At 56.7% G+C, this 26908-nt stretch overlaps 1 protein-coding gene and 1 long non-coding RNA gene across 6 annotated transcripts in view; one reads left to right on the forward strand and one right to left on the reverse strand.

The window, feature by feature from the left end:
- Positions 1–24680, forward strand: part of TMEM104 (transmembrane protein 104) — a 64782-nt gene extending 40102 nt beyond the window's left edge. For 4 of the 5 annotated variants that reach the window (XM_077972684.1, XM_077972685.1, XM_001089622.5 and 1 more), the window contains exons 9-10: positions 4612–4705; positions 20842–24680. In XM_077972684.1, coding sequence (XP_077828810.1) covers positions 4612–4705; positions 20842–21602 — 855 coding nt within the window. In that variant the 3' untranslated portion in view covers positions 21603–24680. The remainder of the gene's footprint in view (positions 1–4611; positions 4706–20841) is intronic. The other variant, XM_077972686.1, reaches the window with a different exon arrangement.
- On the reverse strand, positions 13903–22955 carry LOC144335935 (uncharacterized). Its single transcript, XR_013407228.1, has 2 exons — positions 18243–22955; positions 13903–14095 (listed from the first exon to the last, which is right to left on the reverse strand). It is a non-coding gene; the product is annotated as an uncharacterized LOC144335935 (long non-coding RNA).
- Positions 24681–26908: the final 2228 nt, after the last annotated feature.

Raw genomic sequence — 26908 nt, forward strand, 5'->3', positions numbered from 1 at the left:
AGTTTCCTCATCAGTAAGATGAGGGCATCGTCACCTGCACCAGTGACCTTGCAGGGGGTCATGAGCATGAAATGAAACCGTGTGTGTTAGCACTTGGCAGAGTGTGGAGGGGCTGCAGCTTGGGTAGCAGTGTTATCACAGGGCAGCTTTGATAGCACAGGGCAGGGCCGATCAAAGGACCAGTGGCTGGGAAGATGCGGCCTTGGGATTGGCTCTGACAGATCTGCAGGCAGAGGGTAGGACCCAGAGATGGTACAGCGTGTTAAACAGGGTGTTTAATTTGAGATTGGCACCAAGTTTAAAATTTCATTTTGTTTCTCTGACCAGCTAAATAGGCAGAGAAATTTGGGGATGGGGAGGTAGGTGTCTACCCGCTTTGCTTCTGCGCTCTGATGCTGACACCCTCGCTCACACGCTTCTGTGTGGTGCAGTTAAACAAAGGGCATAACACGTTGCCCAGTCCCGCGCTCCTTTTGTATATGACACAGAAGCAGGCTGAGTCGGAGCCCTTCTTCTGTAAGTGTCGTGTGCTGTAGGGTTAGAACTGGAGAGGAGGGAGGCAGGTGGTGGACACGGCTCAGCCTCAGCAGGTGTGAGTTGAGCGTTCTTGATGTAAAGATCCATTCTCAGAAGTAGCACAGCATTTGTTTCTCCCATTCCGTAGCTGGGCAGCTGACTCTTCAGTCTGTTCCAAACAACTCCAAGAGGAAAGTGGAGGCTCCGGTTAGTGACTGAACCTTTGGTACCCAGATGCCAGGCTGCTCAATCAGGCACAAGTGTCTGTACTTCCGGGTCCTCAGCAAAGCCACGTCCTGTCCAGGGAATCTCCAGGCAGAGCCCACAACAGGTCCCCGTGAGGCTGCAGGGTCCCTTCCCTACATCTTTGAGTCACTGATTCTGTCCAGGGGACAGAAGGCTGGGGTTGAGATTAGGTGCTCTCTTTACTCCCTGCTTTGTGCTTAAATCTCATTTCTGGTGGCATCTGGAGAAACGGCTCCTCCCTGTCAGCCCCATCTTTAATGCGTATTTAGAGCTGGTCTCTGTCCTGTGGGGGGTGCTATTGGGAGCCTTGCCTTGCAAGAGGGCACCTCTGGCCTGGGAGAGAACACGTATCTGTGGTTTGAAGTCCCCCAGTTTGTGGTCATCTGTAATAGCAGCCCCAGGAACCTAATGTAGAAAGCAAGGAAGGAGTCAGAAATTGCTGGAACTCTGGAGCCTGGGCAACTGGAGGTGGGCAGTGCATGTACGGGACACAGGAGGACAGGCAGCCCTGTTGAGCTGTAGACTCCAGAATGTTCTGAAAGAGCTGTGGCTGAGCATTGCCTGCATTGCCCTGGGAATGTGAGCCTCCTTGTCTCCATCAAGACTTCAGCAAGGCTGCTGTGGGGCCTCTGGTGTCATCTAAACTCACTGACCCAAAAAGAAAGAGGATCTGAACGGACCCATTTGTACCCTCCTGGGTCCATCCGGACTTTATTTCCCATGACCAGTTTGAAGATTTTATTAGAAATCAGAGTTTTCTTTTTTCTTTTCTTTTCTTTTTTCTTTTTCTTTTTCTTTTTTTTTTAGAAATGTGCTTGGCTGCAGCGACTCGTGTCTCTGCCTCCTGTAATGAGTTGGGCTACAAGAGTCCTTGAGCAGAGACTGAGTTTGAACTGATCAATGGCATTTGGGGGTTGGAAAATTGCTCGGGAGCCAGCTAATTTATAATGTCATATGGGCTAGACTGGAAGACCCAAGAGAGTAGGCTGTCTCTTTGGCTTTTTATGTCTCCTTTTTCAAAAAGGAAAGAAAACACGAAGTACCACGCTTGGCTGTTGTGCATTCAGAGATGGACACTGCCCCGGCTAGACCATCTGGAGACAGGGGCTATGCCTTCTCCCGCCCCCCTCCCTCCGCAAGACCTCAGCGGCCACACCGTGGCGTGGCAGCGTGTGCCACTGCCTCTGTCCTCATCCTTTGTCACTCCAGATGCCTGCTCCTGCAGTTGCTGAATTCTGGCTCTAAGTAATTTGCAGAGGACACCTGTTCCTTAATTAGCCCCAGCTCGCAGTCTGTGTCTTCATCTGGGTGCTCTCTGATGCGTGAGCTCGCAGGCCCATGGAAGGGCTGCTGTTTGGCAGTCTGTGCATGTTTGCTGTGACTAAGTGGGCCCTGAGCCTTCCCAAGTGTTATGGTTGGTCTGTACTCCTGAGCATTAAAAGAAAAAGAAGCCACATTCCAACCATCATCCATCTATGGACGTTGCAGCCATTGGCCAGATCTTCCATAAGAGTCCTTCACTGCTAGTTCCCATGCTGAGGACAGACCTGATGTCCTCAGGACTGTGTCTGAGAACACTAAGCAGGTGTGAACCTTCATTTCGACTCCTCTAGATTCATATTCCTGGTCACTCAAGTGGCACCTCACATATACCACTTACAATACCTTTCAGAGGTGCGTCTGATTAAATAGAGGGATGCTCTCAGCGGGCTGAGATTCATCCATACAGGGTTTTACAGAATGAGACCTTTTGTGTCCTAGGATCTTGACAAGCATCTGCCGAGGACAAGGACAGACATGGACAGGGCCCCTGGAGGACAGGACCCAGGCAGCCTGCAGGAGCATTCTCTGCCTGCCTTTGGGGGTGGTTCTGCTGCCCCTCTATTTTTATGGTGTAGAACCTTCTAAAAACCAGTCTTTAGGTTTCTGAGATGAGATTTGACCTCCCACGTAAGCCACCCCCAAGATCTCCAGCCCCCACAGCTGGAGGACCGTGATTTCAGTGGGAAGTCAGAGGCGAACTGTCCAAACACCCAGGCACACCAGGAGTCCAGTTTCCGGCAGACCACAGTTACTTGGAAACATTTGTGGCAGGTGGCTCTGTGTTTATGCGTTCTTCTACCTGACATCTCCCTCTTCATCCTTCAAAAGAGAAATTCATCAGTGGAAAGTTTCCCTGAAGTGGTAATTTTCCTAAATGACTTACTGATGGTGCTGCGCACAGACCTGCTCTGCCAGAGTTAACGTTCTGCATGCGTTACCGTGTCCCCAGCTCCTCTCCCTGGGCTGAGGGGACAGCGGAGGCTCTCCATTGCTTTTGCAAGGAGAGCCCTTTCCTCTGCCTTCCCCTGCCCCACCCCGCTCCCCAAGCCTAATAGAAAGACTTCTTTCCCCTCTTCTGAGTGCAAGCAGGGCCAGTTCTGAGGCCCCCAGCAGAAAGCTCTTCTTTCCAAAGTCCTTCGCGCCTGGTGACTGCCAGGTCGCCTTCTCCAGCCCAGCTAATTAGAGCCTTTCCTTAAGCGGCACTTCACTCCTCCGTGTCACTCATCCTCTCAGTGATAATGGACTTGGATAAGGGGTCACAGCTTCTCCCACATCCTGCCTTCCTTATGGCCAGAGGTTGCTGGGGGCGGTGCAGGGCGGGCTCAGTTCCCCTTCTACGGGGTTCCCGCCTGCCAGCCACAGGGGCTGGCCTAGGGCTGAGCAGCTGTGATGGATTCACCCGGATGACAGGCCAGAGCCCGACTCCCTGAGTGGGCCCTCTCCCCACATTCATTCAGGGTTCCGAGCCGCCTGCCGCATCTCTGGTGAGCGTCATTAGCATTAACGTGATAAAATGGCACTGTGTAAATGTTAATAAGGTCTGATGCCTCACACTGCTTCCGAGTGGCAGATTGGAAATGGTACCATCATCTTAACTGCAATGAGCAGCTCTTAATTCCTCTACTCCCTGAGCAACCAATTTGGCATGGAAATCCTAACCTTCCCCACACCCCAGTTTCTGCTCTGTCACGTCTACCCCCATTTTCCTTTGCAAAGAAGGTTCCCATTTCCCACAGACCAGTTTTCTGAGACAGAGTTTGACTTTCATTTTTTAAGTCAACACTTTCCCCTGTTCTCCAAAGAGAAACGAGAGGATCCGTGCCGATCAGCACCCCCTTCTCTGCCTGGGTCCCGTTCTCAGCCCAGGACTTCTTTGCCCTGGTTTTCCTAGATGCACCTCCCTTCTTTGGTCATCCTGGGTACTTCCAAGGGGCCTGCCCTGAAAGCCAGGGGCTCTCGTTCTCCGGGCTTCTCCTCTCGAAGCCAAAAACATGGCCCATGCACATCCCGATCACTCCTCTCCAAGCGCTTCAGAAGAAGTGTCCTCTCCTGCGAGGCTTCGTCAGGGCTCCTGGGGCCCCTCCCCACTGTGTCCTTTCTTCCCAGTAAACCGAGAGCCAGAGACGTGGCTGGTGCTTCTTTTGGATCCTTCTTGCCATTCCGTCTCTAGCCCATGCTCATGGGCAGTTCGAGGGTGGGCACGTTGTGGATCATCAATCTGTGTTTGCTGAAGAGAGCAGGATGTTCCATCCCTGGAACAACACCTGGGCCTTGCCGAGGAGGCACAGCATTGTCAGCACAGTCCATGTGAGCAGCAGCAGGGAAGCATGCCTCTGGAGCTCTTGTTCCACCCCTGGCGCTGGCACTTACCCAAGGTGACCCCAGGGAGCCTCTGCCAGTCCAGGTGTGCCCAGTCAGGCCCGGCCTTAGCTGCGGGCAGAGGCCACATGAGCAGCAGCGTCTTCCCCGTGCAGACGGTCTGCGGGTGCAGCCTGCATCCCCCTTACTCTTGTTTCCATCCCCCAGGCAATCTTCACTCTCCTCCTCGGACCATTCACCTTCTTTGACGTCCAGAAGACCAAGTACCTGCAGATCCTGACCTCTCTGATGAGATGGATCGGTGAGTCTGAGAAACAGCTCGAGTCTCTGCGCTTTCTCCTCTCGTCCCTTCCCTCTCCTTTCGCGAGAGGCCGTGCAGAGCCCCCAGCCGTAGCTGGAAAGTGGTTGTGGTTTCCATTGACTCAGGCCTGTCTGGGCCTCCCACCTTTCCAAAGGACAAGGAGGGGCAGATACTCAGCTTGCCTTTTACTGCTGGGGAAATTTAGCACCAAAAAAAGATGATTTTTTCGAGGTCACATAGTGTGGATGGAGCTGGGGCTAGAGCCAGGATTGTTGATTCTAGGACCAGCTTCTCTCTCATACAACCATGCTGGGTGCCCACTGACCCACAGGCGTGCGGGGGGGCTCCCAAAAGCCTGGGTTGGGCTGTGCCCTGCAGGGTACGGGAGCAGCGCGGCTCTGCATTCTCGTGAGTGTGCTATGCGGCGTAACCATAAAAGCCAGCGGGCTGTGGCAGCAGCCACTCTCTGCCCCTGGGTCTCTGGCCACCAGGGCGTGAAAAGACACCCCCTCCACAGCATCTTCTAACCGACGGACACCCTGCTGAGCATGAGCGCCATTGTCCTCAGCTGCGGTCTGGGGAGTCTGTTCCCCCAGACAGGTTGGTGGTTGGGGGCTGGTCCACTTCTGCCACACCATCCTGCCAGCCACCTCAGGGAAAGGGCTGGCTGCCGATCCACCTGGACGGAGGACAGGAGCAGGTGGGGCCTCTGTGGCCAGCACGGCTTTGGGCGTCCATTGGACCCCTCTTCTGTTCAATCCAAAAGCTAAGAAGGCTGTTGCTGTTCTGATAGAGGGGCCTGGACAGAGTGGGTGTGTCCAGGCTCCAGGAGCTCGCCTGCCTCTCAGCACAGAGGCACTTGGCTCTAGAGGAGCCAAGGTTGGGGCTCCTCCTTCCTGACCACCTTCCCCAGCCCCCTTTCCCGCTGCGCTTGCCCATTCTACCCTCATCCAGACTCTGGGGGTGGACGCTGATCCTGATTCCATGCCAGGACTCAGCAGTGGGTCATGGTCGCCGAGGACACTTTCTGGTCTAAATGACTTCCAGCAGCTTGACATCTGCAATTCCCCTGGTTCCCCAGACTTAGGGGATTACAAGATGTCAGTGTAAGGAACCTCCGTACACAGCAGTCTTGGCATCTTTAGTTGGAAGGGGCCACAGCAGTCAGGTAGCCAGGCCTCGCCCCTCTGGGAGCAGGCTGTACAGCACAGAGCACAGGGTGGCCTTCGGGGCCCAGAGCTCATGACTGCATGAGGCTCACACTCCGCTCTGAGGGGTGTATGTCAGTGCTGGGAAGGTTTTCCTTGTCTTGAGCCACGCTCACCAGCCTGTAGCTTTTTTGCTCTCTTGGTTTGTCCTTGCAAGGAGATGAGAGCAGGATGGAGATGAGTTGTGAGGCCCCCACAGGGGCACATCATCTGGGCCGAGCCCGTCCTTGGCTATCCAGCTGACACGAGGGAGCGGGAGGACACCTGTCCATCCCTGGACAGGGCGGAAGTCTGCATCTGCTCCATTCAGTCTGTCTGGTCACGTACTCACCAGTGAGTGCTGTTCCCAAATTGCACTCACAAGTTCCAAGCCCCAGGTTAAATTAACATGACTACCTGGGGGAAGATGGGAATTGTTACTTAGAACCTGGGGATCCCACCAGCTCCAAGGACGGATTTAGAATGGAGCCTCCCTGGGTGCCAGGAGGGATTGTGTCCAGAAGTTAGAGTCAGCAGGGATCAGAAACACCAGGGCTCAACTGTCCACCCTTCCTTTTTCTCGGCTTATATGAAGTATTTTGAGAGTTCTGGGTAAGGCCGAGTGGGTAAAACCTGGTGGTCTCAGAAGAACGCGTTTTCTCAGTAAAGCAGGATTTGGAGAAAACTGTTCTCCCCCTTGCCTTCCTGGCCTAAGTCTGGTGCTCCAGCTCCTGTGGCTCCCAGCAGCCACATCTGTAGCCCCAAGGTCTGGTCCCTACCCTACGTGGGACTGGCTGCACTTGACCTGCCCCTCAGCACTGGGGACGGGGAAAGGGCCCCTTGGGCGCTGGCATGGAGAAAACTGGGCTGATTTCTGTCTCCTTCCCCTCGTCCAGGAGGACAGGAGCAGGGTGGGGAGAGGTGGAGGAGACACTCCTGCTTTAGCCAGCATGACAGCCCAAGAGGGGATGACACCCAGGATAGTGACAGTTAATGGCTTCCGAAGACCCCTGCACTTGTTTAGGGTGACAGATTCCTCCCCGTGTCTGGGGAGCAATACATTTGTTGAAAGGGAGAAGACTATGAAAAGGAGAAGAGGCGGCTGAGGGCACATAAAGAGCGATTGTCTCAGAGCAGGAGACCAGCTGTACCCCTGCATCAGTCGGAGGAGGAGCTGAGTTCTGTGGCCAGCAGGGCCCCGGGGTCCTGGAAGGCGGCTGGGGACAGCCCGGGCCCCTTGCCATTCTGCTGTTGGAGACGCTACTTCCCCAGAGTCAGGCTCACAGTAGACTTGGCAGTTGCTTTAGAAAATCAACTCCTGTTTCCCCCAGCCCCTTCCCACCCCCAGGTCTCCCACCCAGAGGCTCCTGGGGCCCTGCAGTGCTGTGGAGCAGGTGACAGTGGCCTCGAGAGGCTCTTGGCAGCCTCAGGAGCTCGAGGTGGAGACCAGCTCGTGAAGGTCGACAGCACTTGTTTTTTTGGTGGTGACATTGTTGTCTTGACATTGTTGTCTTAGCAAGTCATCTGCCTCTCTTTTCCCTTTGATCCAAGAGATAATCAAATGTCAGGAGCCTCTCAGGCAAACCTTTTCTCCAGAGTGCTGCTGGGGGCGACCGCAGAGGCAGTGATTTTTCTCCATGAGAGACTCAGACCTCTGGGCTTAACAAGCGAACCTTTCTGTGACACAGCCCTCTTGCCAGAAGAAAAATTGCCCAGTTAGGTAAACTCGGAAGCACAGCTGGGTCTGGGGTTCCATCCCCAGCAGCCAGCACTGGAGCCAGTGGGGCATTTTCTTCCTAGCGTTTCTTCCTAGGCAAGGGGTGTTCCCCTCTCAGCCCCGGGCCGCAGCGGGACTCGGGAGGGGAGGAAGGGGATGGAGGTCTCCCTGGAGCCACCAAACAAAGCAAAACTGGCAGCCCCTCCATGGGGGAGGGACCCCACGAGGGTTTCTCACCTCTGGGCCAAGCTCACCCCAGGCAGTTTTTCGAGAACCACCCTAAAGGCAGTGACCTCAAAGGCCTATTTGTCCTCTCAAGTCTGTGCCAAGTTGTCAGTTCGCCACAAACTCCCTTTTCATTCTGTCTTAAAAGCAGCTGTGTGACCGAGTCCCACACACCCCTCCCTCCTTCCCACACACCCCTCCCTCCTTCCCACACACCCCTCCCTCCTTCCCACACTCCCGCCGCACCCCTTTCCCTCCTCTCTCCCCAGATGAGGCCATGCTTTCCCAGTAACCAAGTGGGGAGCTCGGGTTGGAAATAAGCTGGCTTGGGTTCCAGGAAGACAAAGGGGAAGAATGAGCACCAAAGGGACCGGAAAATCATAAATAAATGTGCTGAGCCGGAAACTTTCTTGGGCTTAATTAGGAATTAGTTCTGCCATCTGTTGAAACGAGGCCGGAGGAGACTGCAGGCCCCGGAGCTGTGCTGAGGAGCCTTCGGGCCAGCTCCTCTGAGGGGCTCTGCTCTGCCCTCCTCCCCCTTAGTAGCCTCGGAAGCCCCCTCATTCTGCCAGAATGGCACTGAAAGGGTTAAATGGCCTTTGTAAATAACCACTTGTCCAGGAAAACTCAAAGCGTGGATGACATGTGATAGTGTCTGTTCATTTCTTGTGCTCCCCAAGTAAGTTCTGGGGAGACGGGATTGGTCAGTGTGGGATGCCTGGGTGGCAGATACTTCTGAATCCACATGAGGAAGGAGGGTCTTGGTGTGCTGTGCCCAGCAGTGAGGCTGTTGTTCTGGCCCTGGCAGACCTGGCTGGCTCACCCCCAGGTGGCCACTGCAGATTCCTGAGCAATCAGGTCTCCGGTGGCTGCTCTGCGCCAGGTGGCGCACCTACTGGAGGTGACGCTGGACCTCCTTGCCTTGTTCCCCCACCGTGTGGGACACTTGGCGTTTACTCCCAATGTGCGCAGATGGATCGAGGCTTCTCCGCCAGGTTCGTTGTCTGTGCAGTGGCAGCGAGGCCTCGATTGGGACGTTGTTGTTAGCACAGCACCTGCGCAGTGTGCAGAGGGGAGCCACAGTGAGCGCGACGTCTTCAGCAGCATCTTGGTCAGCCATCACATCCCAAGAGTGGCCTCAAGATGAGCCTCTCTGAGGGCTGGCCATAAGACCGGGGACATGACCTCAGCTACCTCAAGAGAGCATGGCACTCGGTGTCCACATGGGTTTCACAGTGAGATCTAGAAGCATCCAGGTTGGCTCTGGGCAGCCTCCCCTGTGCCACATCCCAGCTGTGGTGCCTGGAGAGGAGCCCTCTCTGCTCCGCCGCCCCCAGCATCTACTCGCACGCACTTTGAAGAAGCTCTGAGCTGGGAGAATGAAAGGCAGGCCCATCTCACAGAGGGGCAGGGGCTCTAGCCTCTGCCAGCCACAGGTAGACCAGGGATGCTGAGGGGAGACGCAGCACAGAGGATGTTCTTTGTGCTCACAGGCCCAGCGCAGGGACTTCAGAGCCCAAGCCTGAGCACCTAAGCCGATGGCTAGAGGCTGCCCCCGCCTCACCGCATGGAGCTCTCGGGCTGGAAGGGGCCATGGCAGCTTCATTACTTCAGTTCCATTACCAACTTTCCCCGGCAGATGCCTGCAGGCGTCTCCCATGAACAGCTGGCTCGGCACAGGGCGCCCCATTTGGGGTTGTTAAAAACCCGATCCTTTCTAATAAAGGCTGCTCTGGAGCGCCACAGCCCTCCTCGGGCCTGGGCTGCCGAGGACCGCAGGGTTCCCTTCCCTCTGATTGTGTATGCAGAGCAGACGCCACACACTCTCTTTTTGCATCTGTGTTCCCCCCAAAGTGGGTCAGACACCGTCCTCTCCAGGCGTTTGTGGATGAACTTGAGCCTGCCTCATGAAGTTCTCGGCCCCACTCTCTCCACCTCCCTCAGCAACTGCCCCAGATTTGTTTTCCAAGCTGACAGGGAGAGGTGGGACGTGGTGGTGGTGGCAGGTGAGGCCCCTAAGAGGAAGTCATCACCTGGGGACATGAGGCCTTCTGGTGTTTACCTGTCCCCAAACCCATGACTGATCCCTGCAGACTGCCTCCCGCGCTGATCCGTCACCACCGGCAGCCAGGGGTCTTGTGTCTGGGCCATCTGGTGCCCACTGCTGCCAGGTTGGCATTGGAATTCCTCCACAGCCACTCAACTAGTGCCTCTCAGAGGCCCCAGAAGGACCCCCCAAAATGCCCCCTGTGCATCCATCCAGACAGCCTCATGTGCCAGCACCACGCCACCCCGCTGTCAGCAGCCCTGCATGGCCCGGGTCTCTGCGGCAGCCCTGCCCACCTTCCAACTGGGCCACTGTCCAGGGCTCTCCTAGGCTGTTCCGTGTCCAGCCATGACTGGTTACACTCCCAGTGCAGGGAATCTTGAAAAACCTTTTGTATATGTTTCATTTTGGTCTTAATTTTATTCTTGGTTTTCTAGAAGTTCTTTTTGCAAATGCACAGAGGCCCATTTATAGGAGAGGAACCCAGTGTTTGTTTTAAGGTAAAGTAGGCAACTAATGAACACTTACTGGTGAACAGCCAGCCATGTGCCGCCAAATTACTCCCTTCGTTAGCATCAGTCAGAACTGACCTGAGAGTTCACTTGGCCCCAAGCAAAGGTTGTTGCCCTTTCGTCCCTACCTCTCCTCTAAGCAGCCTTTGTTATCAGCTCTGATCCTTGTACGGCCGAGATGGGCAGCTCCAGCTATCAGACAAAGAATCCTGCAATGCCCAGGAGGTTGGTGGCCCAGCTGTCCGCCACTGACAAGGCAAGGAAACTAAGTCCCAGATCACTCGTGGCCATAGGTCGAGTCTGACCCAATGATGGTGACGGGCATGGCCTCTGTGCAGAACTGGGCTTCATGTGGGAGGGTGAGTCTTAACCTTGCAGCAAGTCGGGCCGTCATATACATCTGCAGGGCTGACACGGCCCACGGCAACCCTGGCGCTCCAGAGTTACGTTCAGACCCAGGAGGGGCCACCCATCCTTGCTCGGTACCGCCTCTCCTCTTCTTCCTCACTCTCTCCTTCCTGTCTCTCTTGGCATCTAGCTGGCTGCTGGAGAGGAAAGGGCTGAGCAGCCTGCAGGAAAGGTGGCAGCGCCTGAAATTTTCTGTTTCCAATCTCCAGGAAGGAGATTAGTCAGCCAGCAGCCAGAGGCCCTGCCTTCCCAATGATTGCACACTGAGCTTGCTCTGACAACTTAAGAATGAAAAATTGAGACCCTGCCCTCCCAGGCACCACCTGCCAGGCTCTGAGGGTGTGGGGAAGTGGAAGGATGAAAGGCCAGAGCCCGTGATTTCCGACAGAAGGCTTGATTGCTCCAGAGGCCCAGACATTTGCCCTTCACCATGCTGCCGCCGCCTCCTGCCACCCTGGGGAGAGGGGGACTCTGCTGTCAGTCCTTTGGGCTAAATAATTTAGCCGCAGGATAGAACCTAGTCCTATAAAGCTGGTTGTTTCAGCGCTTCTCTCTTCTCCCAGGGTAAGGAGTGAACAAAGCTAGAATCCTCCAGAAAACACAGGAGCTGGCCCACATGGGAAGACCAGCTGGCTTTAGATTCCCTCCTTTCAGCAGAAACCCAAGTGAGTGGTGGGTGAGTTGCTAGGCAAAGCTGGCATATGCTGAATGCCCTGCAGGTCTGAAATGAAAACCAGACCCAGGGCCGAGATGCTTTTGGTGCCTGGCATATCCGTGTGGGGGCTTCCCATAGTCCCCAAAGGGAGCTCCTCCCAGACAAAGCCCTCATCCGCACCACAGCCCAAGCACAGGTAGATGCCACCCCAGGAAGGATGGGCCAGCTCAGGCTCCAAAGACCCTGTGTCCTTTAGCCCCTCCCGGAGAGGGCACACACCTGGAGGCCCCAGAGGTGGGGTGGTGGGGATTGCTTGGCCTTGAGGGGCCTTAAAGATGCTGGCGGTGGTGGGGGTGGACAGGGGCGTAAGAGGAGGAACTGAGGGTCGCTCTGGTTGGCAGAGCAGGGGTGAGCAGCCTGTTGGGGTCCTCCTTGCCCCCCTCCCCATCCCTGATCCCCAGAGCCCCAAAGGTTAGCTGAGGCCAGTGATGGGGTATTCCTGGGAACTGTTCTGACAGCAGCTTGACCTGGCCAGGAAGGCGGGGTCACTAGTATCATCCAGTCCCCCTCCTCAGAGCACAAGGGGAGCTAGATGAGAACTCAGCACTGACACAGTTTTTCCTGCTTGCCTGGGAACTGGGCTTTCAGCAGGGGCAATGGGTTTCTGCAATGATAGACGGCACGTGCAGCTTCCTGAGTGACTGGTGCGAGCCAGGCTTTACCAACGCAGCACTGCCCTATCTCACTCCAACCCTTCAGCCTTCCTACAATCATCTCTTTTTTTTTTTTTAAGACAGTCTTGCTCTGTCATCCAGGCTGGAGTGCAGTGGCACAGTCTCGGCTCACTGCAACCTCTGCCTCCTAGGCTCAAGTGATTCTCCTTCCTCAGCTTTCCGAGTAGCTGGGATTACAGGCATGGGCCACCACGCCCAGCTAATTTTTGTATTTTTGGTAGAGATGGGTTTTCTCCATGTTGGCCAGGCTGGTCTCAAACTTCTGACCTCAGGTGATCCACCCACCTCGGCCTCCCAAAGTGCTGGAATTACAGGCATCAACCACCATGCCCGGCCTTATCTGTATTTTTAAAGGTGATGGAACAGTTTGCCCCAAAATTACACAGTTGAGTGGCAGATTCAGGAGCTGTGTCCAGTGTAACTTGGCCATTTCCAAGCCAGGACTGTGTCCTGGTGTCGCTCACACCTCTAGGCTGCAGGATCTTTGGGCTCTTCCACCTCCAGCCTGCAAATGTGGGTCTCCTTTTGCCATGGTTGGTCTGGTTATTTAAGGAACAAATACCCAGCCACCTCCCCCTGTTTTAGGGCCAAGAGGCTGGTCTCCAGTGGTTCTCTGCTCAGGCTGGTGTTGCTCACCCACCCCTTCCGACGGCCCAGCTAAAGCCAGAGACCCCTGCAGCCCGGCGCCCTCAGAGGGCTAAGCGTTGGTGAAGGAGGGAGCTGGCGCCAAGTCCTCCCCTAGTCCTGTTCCCCGCCTGGAGTGCCGGTGCCTGAGCTGGTGATGGGCACACAACTGGCCATTCGTTATCATTAGTCCTGGCATGTTGATTCTTTGCTTGGAAAAGAGTGTCACTCCCAGACAGCCACCGTGACGGATGGCCTCCACCTCCCAGTGTCAGAGCCAGAGCCACACATGGGGAGCAGGGAATGGCATGGAGCTTGGGGCGCCCTGGCCTCGGGGACATCTGGAGCCAGGTTCAGAGGTTAGAGAGTTGCGGGGGCAGCTCTCCAGGAAGCAGCCCTGCCAAGGCACAGCTCAGCACTGGCACATGGGAAAGGCCTGGGGGCTATCCCTGGGGGAAGACCCTTCACCCTTGGCCCTCAGGGTCATGGCTCTGAGTATGTGTGCACAACTCAGTACGTGGGCACCCAAAGGGATTAGGGAGGAGGAGTGTGCCGCGTGCAGTCTGCCCCTAGTGGATGCGTGTCCCCATACTCCTCATCCCTTCCAGGCCCTGTAGAAGGGGATGAATGGGCTGGGGGTGGGGGCTTCTAGGCAGGGACCATTGGGCAGGGCCCTCCATGGTTCCTGAGAGCCTCTGTTCCAACTCATGCCCTTATGGAGATGTCCCTCTGATGGTGGCCCAGGACCACAGGCCAGTTCCATAGCACTCCAGACCCAGCCAGTGCCTCCCTCGCCAGGTCAGGCTGCCCTGGGGGTCACAGCCCGAGGGCACTCAGAGCCCATTTGTCCTTGGGCTTTTCCAGAAGGATTGGTGCAGCGTCGCAGCTCCACCCTAGGTCTTCAGTGTCCCCATGCAAGTCAGGGCAGGTGACAGGGTTAGAGTGAGGAGTCCTGGACCGAAGTTGGTGGCAGAAGGGGGAAATCTTTCAAATCCTCAGTATTTCAGGTGCTTCCCAGGTGTGCACAGCCCACAGACCCCCAGCACAGGAAACCCCCACTGAGACGCCCATAGAAATACAATGCCAGCCACCTGGGGAAACTTTTAATTTTTAGCGACATCTTGAAGTTCAATTCATTTTCATAAAATACTTAACGTATCAAAAATATCTTTCAACATGTAATCATGAAAAAAAATGACAAGTGGGATACCTTACATTCCTTTTCCATGCTAATCTCTTTTTTTTTTTTTTCCGAGACAGAGTCTCACTCTGTCACCCAGGCTGGAATGCAGTGGTGCAATCTCAGCTCACTGCAACTTCCGCCTCCTGGGTTCAAGCGATTCTCCTGCCTCAGCCTCCCTAGTAGCTGGGACTACAGGCGCGTGCCACCACGTCCAGCTAATTTTTGTATTTTTAGTAAGGACGGGGTTTTGCCATGTTGGCCAGGCTGATCTCAAACTCCTGGCCTCAAGTAATCCGCCCACCTCAGCACTGGGCCACACACCAAGTCTTTGAAACCCGGTGTATTTTACCTCAGTTTGAGCCAGCCACGTTCCAGTGCTCAGTAGCCTCGGCCTTGTGTGGCCCTGGTGGTCAGCACAGCTCTAAATGCTTCTCGGTGCTTCTCCGTCAGAGCCCGGTGGGTTTGTTGCCACCTTCAGGGAGAGCATGGGCAGCATTCAGGCTGCCCAGAAGTAGCCCTTGCTTAATTCCAGAGCCGGCGATGGGGATGAGGAAAACAGGAAAGCCACCAAGATGGACTCAGTGCCTCAGCATCTCATGCTCATGGGGGACCTTCATGTGTGCCCCCAGAGTGGAGGTGGGGGCTCCTGGGAGGGCTCTTTCTGCTCCCCCCCTCTCCCCACCCAGGCCTGGAGAGCTCTGGCCTCTGTGCCCCCACTCCAGTGGTGCCTAGAAAGGTCACCCAACTCTCTCCAGCCCCACACAGACCCCAGCATTCTGTAAGGAAGGCAGAGTCCTGCCCAGGCCTCACATGGCTCAGAGACCAAGGCAGCGCTGCCTGGGAGGACCTGGAGGGAGCTCATCTCTCTCCACACCTCCAGCTCAGCCAGCCCTTATGTTGACGCTCAAGGGTGTGTGTTCAACGCAGGAAGGAAGGAGCTGACTGCTGACCACTCTGATCTTTCTGTCCCTGCCCACAGAGACCCAAGAGAGGTGAACTGGGGTTGCTGGTAGGACTACCGGAATGTGAGCATCAGGGCCCTGGGCTCCAGACACCTACTCATCCCTGTCTGGCCCCAAGAATAAGTCACCTTCAACTGCTACAAGGGCTTGGCCCAGTCATGGCTTCATCCCGCCAATAAGGCCCCCTTCTTCCCCCAGCCCCCCAGGGTGAGGTTCAGGAGGGCAGGGATATTCCGGAAGGGACGGATTTGGGAGAGATGCGGGTGTTTGTTGACTTTCATCCCCTTATAAACCAGTGCTACCTTTGCCATTTGGCAGGTGTTCAGAGTGGGTGGGCTCACCTGTCCTCCCTGCCAAGGAGAGAGGCCGTGAGGACAGATGTGGAGGCAGTGCCTGCAGGGACTTCTTATCTGGCTCTTGCCAGGCTGAGGCTATCTAGGGAAAGGCTGCTTCTGTTCGCTTCTCTTCTGACTGCTTTAGGAGCCTGAGGACTCAGATGTTGTAAGAACATATCTTGATGTGAAATTGCACCTTGACTGCCACACTTGATGTTGCTGCAAAGCCGATATTAACATGAACCTTGGCTTGTCCAGATGCCCATACAGTGGATGTGCCTCCTAGCAGCTCAGTCCTTATGTAAATTTTACTTCTAGCCTCCTCAGAAAGGGAAGGGAGGCGACTTCTCTGACTGGCCTGTGGCAGCTCAGGACTCGTGCCTGTTTTATCTCAGCTCCAAGACAGTGACTTGTGTGCCTTCGCTCTGTCTTCCTCACTCCCGCCCCAGGTGTCAGTGTGCAAGGGAGGGGAGCGGCTGTGGCCCAGGTGATTCCATGTGGCGAGGCCCGCATGTGGAGCTGAGATCCACTATCAGGACAAGCCTTGTGAGCAGCCAGCAGCCATGGCAGGCGACCTCGCAGGGCCTTAATGAGGCTCTGCCTATGGATGTCCTTGGGGGCCCCCCTCCTCATCTCCACCCCACATTGAGCTGCTCCTCCTAAACCGTGAGGAGTCACAGCAGCCATAGACCTATAGGGTTGGAACGGCCCCGACAGGTCCTCCCTGTCCCGTCTGACACCTGCTTCCCTTTTGGGACCCCCACCACGTGGCCTCCTACCCTCAGGCTTGGCTGCCTGCTGCGACGGGGATCTCATCATGTACCCCACAGCTAGTGTGCCTGATAACCAGCCTGTTCTTTGGTTGTAATTTGTCCCCTGTACTTTCCACCTGGACTCTGGTCCTCCGGACTCTGGGCTCCAGAAGGACAGGGCCCCTGTCTCAGTGTGCTGTCCCAGACAGCCAGCATAGTACCAGGGAACACTCAGTCCCTTGTTGTTGAAGGAATGAACAGTCCAGTTGGGCCCATGGGTGACACAAGACAAATGCGGTGGCTTTTGCATTGGCTTTTACTCATATATTAAGAGAGAAGTCTCCTGCCACCCCTTGTCATTTTGTAGCTGAGCCTTCCGAGGCCCAGCAGCCGCACGTGTGACCTATGTCAGCCTCCTCCTCTGTCCTCCCCTCTGCCTCCTCCCAGCTTCTCACTGCTGCTCTGCACCACTAAGCAGGACTCCTGGTGTAGAATTGTGGGTGGATGTGGACGCGAATGTTCTGGGCACTGCCTGTGATAGGCTCTTGGGGAACTGCAGGCCCTGCTGGGGGCCGACCCCCCACACATCTGACTGTGAAGTCCTGGGTGTCTGGCCCTTAGCGTGCCTGGGGAGCACTTTCTGCTCTGTCCCGCCTCCGCGCCCGTCTGCCCTCCCACGCAGGCTCCACGAGGTGGGCGCAGGCTGTCTCCGCGGCTGTGGCCGAGCCCTGGGCGTCAGTGTGGCTCTCGGAGCCCTGTTCCCCACCGCGCATCCTGGCAGGGTCTCCACCACCTGTCATCCTTGTTTCATCTTGATTTATGATCAGACCTAATGAGTTTTTGGAGCAGCTGTCTCCCAAGGATGCGGCGATCAATCTAGGAGATGGCTATTGAACTCTGCTCCTCCCGCAGCCAGAGGAGGCAGGTTGGGGCCAGACAAAGGGGCGGGTCACAGGGGCCTGGCCAGGTGCACATTGGGGGTTAAGCCTCGTGCCATAGTCCCAGCAAGGTCAGGGCCCTGACCTCCCCTTCCTCCCTTCCTCCCTTCCTCCCTCCTTTCCTTCTTTTCTCCCTTCCCTCCCTTTCCTCCATCTCCCAGGGGAACTAGAGGTTCTAGATGGTGCTAGTTTCTTTTGAATTTGCTGGTTTGGAGACCAGGCTGGAGCAGTTCCCTTCACTCTCCACTCCCAGGGGACAGATCCCAGCCCCCGCCTTCATATCCTCATGGTGGTGGGGAACCAGAGGGCCCTGCCCCCTCCCCAGGTAGCTGGGTTTACCTTCTGCCCCGACTGGGGCCATTTGCACTGGGAAGCTGGTCCTCACCCCTGTTTTGGGGGCATGGCTCTTCTAGAGCCACCTGCCCTTCCCAGATGTGCTCCTCACCATGGCAGCCTCTCCCTTTCCTGGTGTGTGAACACCCTGAGTGCAGGTCGGGATTCATGGGTGAATGACCCACCTCTGCTGAGTGTGCACTCGGTCTGCTCAGCCCCAGAGCTGCTGGCGTCTCCATGCAGCCAAGCTGCCACACAGCTGGGTGAGCTTTTGACAGCAGTGCAGGGTGTGACCAAGGGGAGCTCACGAAGGCCCGCACGGCCCTGCAGCTGCACCTGCCCCATCAGGTGTTTATCCCATTTTCTAACACTCTGGAATCACCTCCCAAGAGCTTCTAGCATCTGCTTCTGACTCCCAGGCGGCAGCAAACATCCAGCCCACGAAGGGAGACTTGGTTTTTGCAAATAGACTTGTTTAAGACAATCAAAAGAACCAAATGGGTGACTAATCTAGGTAATCTAGGTAGTGGCATTAGGAGGTGAACATAATTATGGCTAGAAGATCGTGAAATCATTTTTTTAATTACCCATAGCCATGAATTTGTTCTTTTTGTTTGTTTGTTTGCTTTGTTTTGTTTTGTTTTGTTTTGTTTTTTGATGGTGGAGTCTCACTCTGTCACCCAGGCTGGAGTGCAGTGGCACAATCTTGGCTCACTGCAACCTCTGCCTCCCGGGTTCAAGCAATTCTTCTGCCTCAGCCTTCCGAGTAGCTGGGATTATAGGTGCACACCACCAAACCCATCTAATTTTTAGTAGAGACAGGGTTTCACCGTGTTGGCCAGGCTGGTCTCAAACTCCTGACCTCAGGTGATCCGCCTGCCTCGGCCTCCCAAGGTGCTGGGATTACAGGTGTGAGCCACCGCACCCAGCTGCCGTGGTTTTGTTCTAGCTTAAGGTTCTAGAAGTTGTTCCACATCACTGTTGGTGTCAAAGGCACCTCTTCCCAAGACAGCTGCTCTGGAGGACACCAATTAGAAGGTGTACATTTCGGGGGATGCGTGTGTGTGTACAACCGTCTCATTTCTTTGGAAACCTACTTTGTAAATTGGTTTATTTACCGTGAGGAAATCTCACAGGCAGGGCTGTAAGGAGAGCTGCCCTTCTTTGGAGATGTGAGGCTGGGGAGTTAGAGGAGCAGAGAAGCATGGGCTGTGTTCAGGGCAGGAGGAAGCAGTGGCAGGGATGCTCATGTACAGACAGCTGACCTCTTCCTGCCTTCTTGCCTGCTTGCTCACCAGACCAAGGGCCCAGGGCCGAGTGACAGACAGCTGGAGGAATTCTCCACTTGCCTTTTTCTAAGTTCATGCCAGCCTTGGCCAGGGCCAAGTGCCAGGTCTCAAGGTGGTGCCTCGAGATGGCAGTGGCAGTGCAGGATTTGAATCTTGCCCTACAGCAGCTGCCCCCGTTGCCCTGACCCTCATGCCCCACTTATGGTGGCAAAACAGTCTGCTGCAGCCTCCTGAATAATAAATCACCAGGTGCCCCTGGGCCCAGTCTGGCCTCTGTACCCCCACCCCATCCTGCTCAGCTCTGCTCTGTAGCCCTTTCTGGCTCACAGGGACTCCACCTCCAGCGTGTCTGCTCTCTCCCCGGTACCCGCCCACACATCCTGCCCTGGCACACCTCCTGTGGGGTGCATCTCTCGCATAGCACTGCTGGGCACACCCCCCTCTACCCAGCCTCAGAAATCTCTGGGGCGAGCAGATTACTCGGGGTCCTGGGCTGTCCCACAGCTGTCCTGTGCCATCCATCCGCAGTGGGTAAAGCTGGAGGCAACTCCCTGGGCTGAGACTGGAAGGAGGAAGTAGGCCGCCACTTCCCCTTGACTGACCAGGGTTGGAACGATTTGTGATACCGGGGGAGGAGTCCCCAGGCCCTCAGAGTCAGGAGTGGCGGGGACTGGAGCGGGTGGTGAGAGGCAGAAACAAATCATCTTCTTTGCTGGCAATGTTCTCAGGCTGGTTTCAACGCTCCCTTCCTCCCCTCCTGTCCCCGACAGTGTTAGGCAGTTCTGATTAAAAGTAATAGATGAAGATTCCATCCCACTCCCAAGTGTCATTGTGGGAAGACATTGCCTGATTTCCTGTGGGTCCCATCAGAGCCACCTCTTCCTTCCAGGAGTCAGGGAGTGGGCCTGGACCAAAGGGGACCATGAGGTCCCCAGCTTCCCACTTGGAGAAGAGCCCTGGGGCTCTGTGGAGGCCCCCAGACAGGAGTCACCGAGCTGCGATCTGGCCTCTGTGGCCACTGCCCCTTCACACTTGCCTGTGCTGCTCACCAAGAAATGTCACGTGTCCCCGTGGGCTTCACCTGAGGGGTGAGGGCACAGGCTAGAGGCTGTCAGATATGTTCTGAACAGAGAGAGCAGGGCTTGGTCAGCTTCAGAACAGACACGGACACCGGTGGTCTCCGTGTGTGAGTAGCTAACTGTGGTTCTGGGTAGCCCGGAGAGCAGAAGCCAGAGACAGACAGATCTAAGAGTGCCATCTCCTCAGAGCGCTGGGAACGCAGCCCCTTGTGCCTGGGGTGCACAGGCTGCCTCTGCGGAGCTCAGCCTGGGGGGTGTGCTGTGAGCCTGTCTCCAGTGGCAGCCCAGAAGGAGGGCCACCATAAAAGGCTGCGAAGTGAAGCCAGCCTGGTCTCCATCAGCAATGCAAGCTGTTTGCTCTGGACAGATAGGGTCATGGGCCCCCTTCCACTTCCACAGAGTCCCCTGTCCCCTAGCTGTGCTGCCAGGCCCAGGAAAACAGAGCCACATGCCACCTGCCTCCAGTCTCGGTGTCAGCAGCCCAGGACTTGGCAGTCCGCAGCCTTGGTCCTTGGTGCTGTTTGTGCCCTGGCATGACCACTGGCAACTTCCTGCCTGCCCTCGGCCCCTAGGTACCCACCTGTCTGCCCAGGGCTCCCAGCACTCCTGCCTATTGGCTTCGGCTGTGTCTAGCAGATGCCCTCGGCCCAGGAGGACACCTCCTCCCAAACACTCCATGCCCCTCTGCATCTACCCCCCAGCTCCCCAGCCTCACACTGGGCATCATTCTCAAACCAAGGGAGAGAGTGTGACCCTGTGTCCTGACCCAGCCTGCTCCCTGCCAGGAAGCTGGCAGAGCCCCTGAGAGCCCTGGGGGGCCGATGAGGGAGCCAGGCAGTGCCTGCCCCAGGATTCGCCCTCCTCTAAGAAGACAGAGTTGCTACCTCTGCAAAGCCGGACCACCCTGCCCCTGGCCCCACTGCAACCCAGGCCCCTTGCTCAGCAGGGAGAGGGGAGAACAGGACAGAGAGAGATGCGGGACCTTCCTCTGATGAGCAGCCACTGTTGAGCCACCCAAGAATAGGGCTGCCTGAATGTGCATTTAATGACTCTTTCTCATGGAGCTATAGGCCCTGCAAAGGTGCCCCCCAGACCAGAAACTCAGGGTAGGGCTGTGCCTGTCCGCACTGGCTGACTCCCCTCTCTTGTTTCCCAGCTTTCGCCGTCATGATTGTGCTGGCCCTGGTCCGCATCGGGCATGGACAAGGGGAGGGGCACCCGCCCCTGGCCGACTTCTCGGGGGTCCGGAACCTGTTTGGGGTGTGCGTCTACTCCTTCATGTGCCAGCACTCCCTGCCGTCCCTCATTACCCCAGTCTCCTCCAAGCGCCACCTCACAAGGCTGGTGTTCCTGGACTACGTGCTGATCCTGGCCTTCTACGGCCTCCTCTCTTTCACCGCCATCTTCTGCTTCCGCGGCGACAGCCTCATGGACATGTACACCCTCAACTTCGCACGCTGTGACGTCGTGCGCCTGGCCGCTGTGCGCTTCTTCCTGGGCCTCTTCCCCGTCTTCACCATTAGCACCAACTTCCCCATCATTGCCGTGACCCTGCGCAACAACTGGAAGACGCTCTTCCACCGCGAGGGCGGCACGTACCCGTGGGTGGTGGACCGCGTCGTGTTTCCCACCATCACCCTGGTGCCGCCTGTGCTGGTGGCCTTCTGCACCCACGACCTGGAGTCGCTGGTGGGCATCACAGGGGCCTATGCGGGCACCGGCATCCAGTACGTCATCCCCGCCTTCCTGGTGTACCACTGCCGCAGGGACACCCAGCTGGCCTTTGGCTGTGGGGTCAGCAACAAGCACAGGTCCCCTTTCCGCCACACCTTCTGGGTGGGCTTCGTGCTGCTCTGGGCTTTCTCCTGCTTCATCTTTGTCACGGCCAATATCGTCCTCAGCGAGACCAAGCTCTGATGGCAGGACAGGCAGGTCTAGTGACGGGAGGCAGAGGGGCCCCAGCCCCACCCCTCGCCCGCAGAGCCCAGATTTAGTTGCTCCCAGGTCTTCATGGGGCAGGTGGGACTGCGGCTCTAGGGGAAACTCCCTGTCCAGCTGGGGGTCTTCTCCCCACCCCACCTTCCACCCAGTCCGCACCTGTCCTCACTCCCCCAGGCGGCTCTCCCACCAGGTCCTCCTGCCTGGGTGACACATGGCTGCTCCCAAGTTCTAGGACTCATTACTGGAATCACACCCCTCTCCTACATCTTCCAACATGTTCACCCCCCACCCCACCTCCACAGCGGGCTCCTCCCTGCACGGTGGGGGATGCAGTGCTGGCACTGCCATCATTTGTCCCAGACCCATGCCCCTCCCCTCTCCAGCCCTGTCCTGCGTCCTTGTCTAAGAAACCTTCACTAGCAACTGCTGCCTCTTCAGAGGCGAATCCCAGGCTGGAAGCATCCTAGCCAGGCCTGCCTGTGACAGCAGGGCCCACCCTCCCACCAGGCCTGGGAGGCGCTAGGTGCCACCTCAGAGAGGGCCTGGCTGGCCCCATGACAAGAACAAGAAGTGCTAACTGGTACCAGAGTCCCCAGATAGAGCTGCGAGGGCTCTCGCTGTGGGCGCAAGCTCCAGAGTAGCAGGCTGGATGGAGTGTCCCTTCTATAGGGACACAGCCGCCTGCCAGCTGGGCCTAAAGTCTGGAGCTTGTCCCTGAAAGGGACTGTCTACTGCCCTCGCTGCCCCATTGGCGCCCTCAGGGCCTCTCGCAGTGCGGGTGGTCCTACTAGAGGGCAGCCATCCCCACCTGGCACCTCAGTGGCTTGGCGGTGACATGGCAGTGGGAGGGCTCTGAGGTTCCCACCCTGACAGTGGTCAGGCTGCCCGTGCTCCCATTCCAACGCTAAAGGCAGCTCCCTTAGGGGCTGGGCGTGGGTGCTCAGTGTTCACGCTATGTCCCTTGGGCAATGTGGGGTTGGATGGGGCCCCCACTGCCATTCCCATGGAAGGAGGCCAGGTTCCTAGCCACCTCCCACTCAGCCATGCACGCACTTGCTGGGCTGGCCTCCTAGGAAACACAGGTGACTCGAATGAACTCTGTATTTTCAACGTGCCTTCTACTGCTTCAGGACCTGGGGGTCCCCCTGACCCTCACTGGCTTGCCCCCAGCCCTGGGCCTGGTCCCGCCTGTCCTGGAGCCGCCTCTCTGGGGTGGGTCTCAGGCCCGACCCCTCCCTCTTTTGAGTTCAGTGCCTTGCTCAGCGCCTCCCCTGTATCTCAGCGTCTTCAGACCTCTGACAGAGCGACGATGTAGGGTCTCCTGGGGCCAAAGGGTCTCAGGGTCAGGGGGATGTGGGATTTGCAGGGAACGCGGGGAGTCCACAGGCTGCGCCACCTCTGCCCTGGCAGCTGAAGCCTGGGAGTCCCTGTGCGGTGTAATTGGCCTCAGCCTGCTTTCTCTCTGCCGACGCACCTCGGCGATTCTCACAGCTTGTCCCCACATGTCATTTTCCATCCACGGGAAAAAAAAAAAATGTCCCTTCTCCATCTGCCATTGCAGCTTCCTCCCAGGAGACCCCTCAGGATAGGTAGAGCAGGGGCCTGCAGTGGTCAGGCCAAGAGCAAGGAAGACCTGGCTGCACCCCTGTGGCTGAAAACTCAAAACATCTGGAATTACCCTTCTCCAGTTATGTTCCCTCTTGCTTAAAGACAAAGTTGATTAAATCATCCTGCCACCCCAGACTCCAAACCAAATCTTGGACGCAAATTCATGAGCTTCATAAAGCCCAGGTTAATTTATGTGACAGTCTGGAACCGCCCAGCCATGGAGTCAGTGGCCATGTTCCCCGCCACCTCTGAGCTGGGGCAGCCCCGGCCCTGGAGGGAACTGGCCCACAGTGACCACATCGCTGCTGCCAAGTGGGGACCCTCACCACTGCCGTTGTCTAGCTGCTTTGCTCCTCAGTGTCCTCCTGCTGTAAGTCAGATGAGGTCACCTTCCTCTCCATCGATGCCAGGCTTCTGCCGCTGACGGCCAGTGGGGCTTGGGGCCAGGGGCAGAGAACCCCAACAGCAAGACAGCCCCGGGTGATGCTGGCTCTCCACGTGCATCAGGCACATTTCACTGGAGCCATCATCAACTTGGCAAAGTAGGCAAGTTCAGCTTGTGGTTTCCATATTGCAGATGGGCCCCCGAGGTCAGTGGTGGGGAGAGCAGAAGAGGATGCCAGCCCAGCCTGGCCCAGGAGCAGGTGTCGCTGTGGAGGAAAGCTTAAACTCAGCAGCGTCTACCCAACATCTGCCACCTGCATGGCCCCAGATGCCCCCAGGGCAGACCAGGTCAAGGTGGTAGTAAACTTTCTTTGCCTCCCTCCCCGCAGAAGCACCAGACCCACCTGAGCCCCAGAGCCTCGTGCCAGCAGCTCCTGGCTGTTCCTCACCTGAGGCTAGAGCAGCAGCTGCTGGCTTATAGATGGGGCGGATAGCAGGTGACAGACTGGGAGGTACTGCTGGGTGGTGGAGGTGGGCAGTGGCACCATGATGGGCCCTTAGCCACACAGCCGTCCTCACCCTGGGGCCAGGAGCAGCCTCGGCAACAGGCAGAGGCTGGAGTCAGAGTGGTGGGGAGGACAGGGGCTGCTGCCCCGCTCCTGGAAAGCCACTGCGGAGGGGCAGTGGCTGGCAGTGCCAGGCCTGGGGGAAGTGGAAGCGTCCTGTGTGGGGCCATATTCCCAAGCAAGGGTGACCCATGGTTAAGGGCCACTGGAAAGTTGGAGAGAGCTTGGGATCTCTTCCACCTGGGGCCGATGGTGTTGATTGCAGACTGGAGGGGTAACCTCCGCTGAATGTCATTATATGCCAGGCATGGCATTGGGTACTTTCTGTGTGGACCAGGCAGCTGGGCCTGCCATTTGCAGGCAGCGAGCCTCCATGGTCTGTCCTTCCTCATTTGTAAAGTGGGGTAACAGCAGCTACGTCACTGGCCAGTTGTGGGGATTAAAGTGCTGAGCTTAGTGCCCAGCACAAAATGCTCAATAAAGCTATTCAGTGACACCTGTTTCCCACATCACTCGCCAGACTAACTACTTGTAGCCAGGGACCCCCAACTCATTAGGACTCCTGACACCTACTTGGTTTCATAGCCTCCTAATGAGTTGTCACTGGATTGCGATTCGGAAACAGAAGATTGGTCTGAATTATCTGGAGTCTAGAGGGCTTTGGGGGTAGGGGTTGTCTCTCGTTCCCCAGTCCCCTAGGAAACTTGAGGACAGTCCTTCCCTTTCAAAGAGCAGGACAGGCTAGGCTGGAGGGTCCTGACTGAAGACATCAGCCTGCCCTTTTGCAAGCTCTGCCCTCCTCCCCTCCACACACCTGGCTCCCTGCAAAAAGCTGGCTTGGACCACAAGCCGCTCAGCCAGACACAAGGAAAAACAGCTACAGCAGCAACAGAAGGGACCCCAGTTAGTAAGATTTTCCTGCTCTGAGGCCAGCCACAAGGGCCTCTCTCTGTATCTCACCCAAAGAAAAAAAGTGTTATTTGAGCATGTGGGTCACCAGGCCCTTGTTTATGACGCTTTCACATCTGTGGCCTTACTTACTCTCCTCTCCCCTGCCACGCTTTCTTCCCTTCCTTTGGTGGTGCAGGAAGCCAGGCCAAGCTAGTTCTGAACTCAGGATGCATCCTTCCTGCTACCTGTCCCCCAGGATTCATAGCCTCCTGCCCCCGCCCCCAGATATATTCCTAGAGAAGGAACAAGGCAGCCAGCGCCTGGCCCAGGAGCAAGAGCGGCCCTCAGAGCCAGCAGCAGGCTCAGTTCCACATTGGAGGCTCAGCTCTTAATGATCTTTCCAGTTCTTGGTTATTAATGATCTTGGGCAGAGAGTGGAGCAGCCCTGATCTCACAGCTCCTCCGGGCTGCCTCACCTGCCACAGCCTTCCTCCCAGGGCCGAAGGCAGACCCTGACTCCGGGAGGAGGGGCTCGGTTCCAGGGGCTGGTGGCCAACAGTTAACCCTCGCACCACTAGTGGCTGCGACCAAGGTCAAGCTCCCTTCCAGAGTGCTGGCCTCCAACACTCACCTAGACAAACTCCCGGCCTGCTGTCCTGAACCTGGATCCAGCCCATGAAAACCCATAGGGTAGAGAGCATGAAATTGTAATGGACAGGGCCACCCACTCTTGGGGTACTCTCCTACCAAGAATAGAGGTGTATCCCACCCTACCATTTCAGCTGCCTTCACCCCTAAAACCCCCCAAAAAAGTCCAGTTCTTATGGCCCCAACCCAAGTAATGGGGTCTTCAGAGACTAAAGAGGCCATCCGGCTTCCTGGGAACCAGCAAAGAGCTCTGGGGGAGGGCACTGGCAGAGACAGCCAGCACCGCCCCTCGGGCTTCCTCTCTGTCACGTGGAATTAGCCTCTGGTCTGCCTCCACGAAACTTGTCAGGACAGCCAGGGCTTGGCCTTTACATCCTCAGCCGTTAGAAAAGGGTCTGACAGAATCAATAGTTCCACTGTTTGTGGAACGGATAGAAGCATGAAAGCCTGCTTGCTCCACAGTCATTGTAGGGGGGATAAGTGTAATTGCAGATGTGAAAACATTGAAAATGGTAAGCAAAAGCCATCTTTTCAGATGGGCCAGAGGCAAAGATGTGTGATAGAAAAAGGAAGTGGGGCTAGAAGCCCTAGAGGGAGGACAGGATGAGACCTCAGGCAGATTCTCCCACCACAGGAGTCCTGGCACCAGCGAGGCCAAGCTGTGCCTGACCCTGGCAGCCACCTGCACCAGGAATCCAGAGCCCAGGCAGTTCCAAGCCTCGCGTGTCAGAGACAACGTGGCCAGCCAGGGTTTAGCAAACCTACAAGCTCCCTACCTTTCTCTGCCTCTGCCACCATGGCACTGTCAGGCTCCCCAGGGCGTCCCTGGCAGGGCGGGGCAGCCACCACCCCTGGCACAAGCCTCCCTTTTCAAGGAGACTGAGGGATGAATGCCATCCATCATCACCAGAGCCCCTGTGCTGAGCACACATGTTACATCCGGTGCCAGGATGGGTGGGAGCTGGCCCTGAATACCAAGTGGCTTCTGCTGTCCAGAGCCCCCTCTCAGCCTCACCTCCTTCCCACATCCCTCCCAGACGCTCCCAAGGCTCCGCCTCCCTGAGAGGGAGCTGCCCACCTGCTTTAGGCAAACACCCCACCTGGGATACTCCCATGATGCCCCTGTTGTCTGCGGCCTGTGCTGTGCCCCTTCCAGAATGCAGAATGAAGCAACCAGGACCAGTG

The sequence above is a fragment of the Macaca mulatta genome, chromosome 16 (genome assembly GCF_049350105.2).
Source record: "Macaca mulatta isolate MMU2019108-1 chromosome 16, T2T-MMU8v2.0, whole genome shotgun sequence".
NCBI lineage: Eukaryota > Metazoa > Chordata > Mammalia > Primates > Cercopithecidae > Macaca > Macaca mulatta.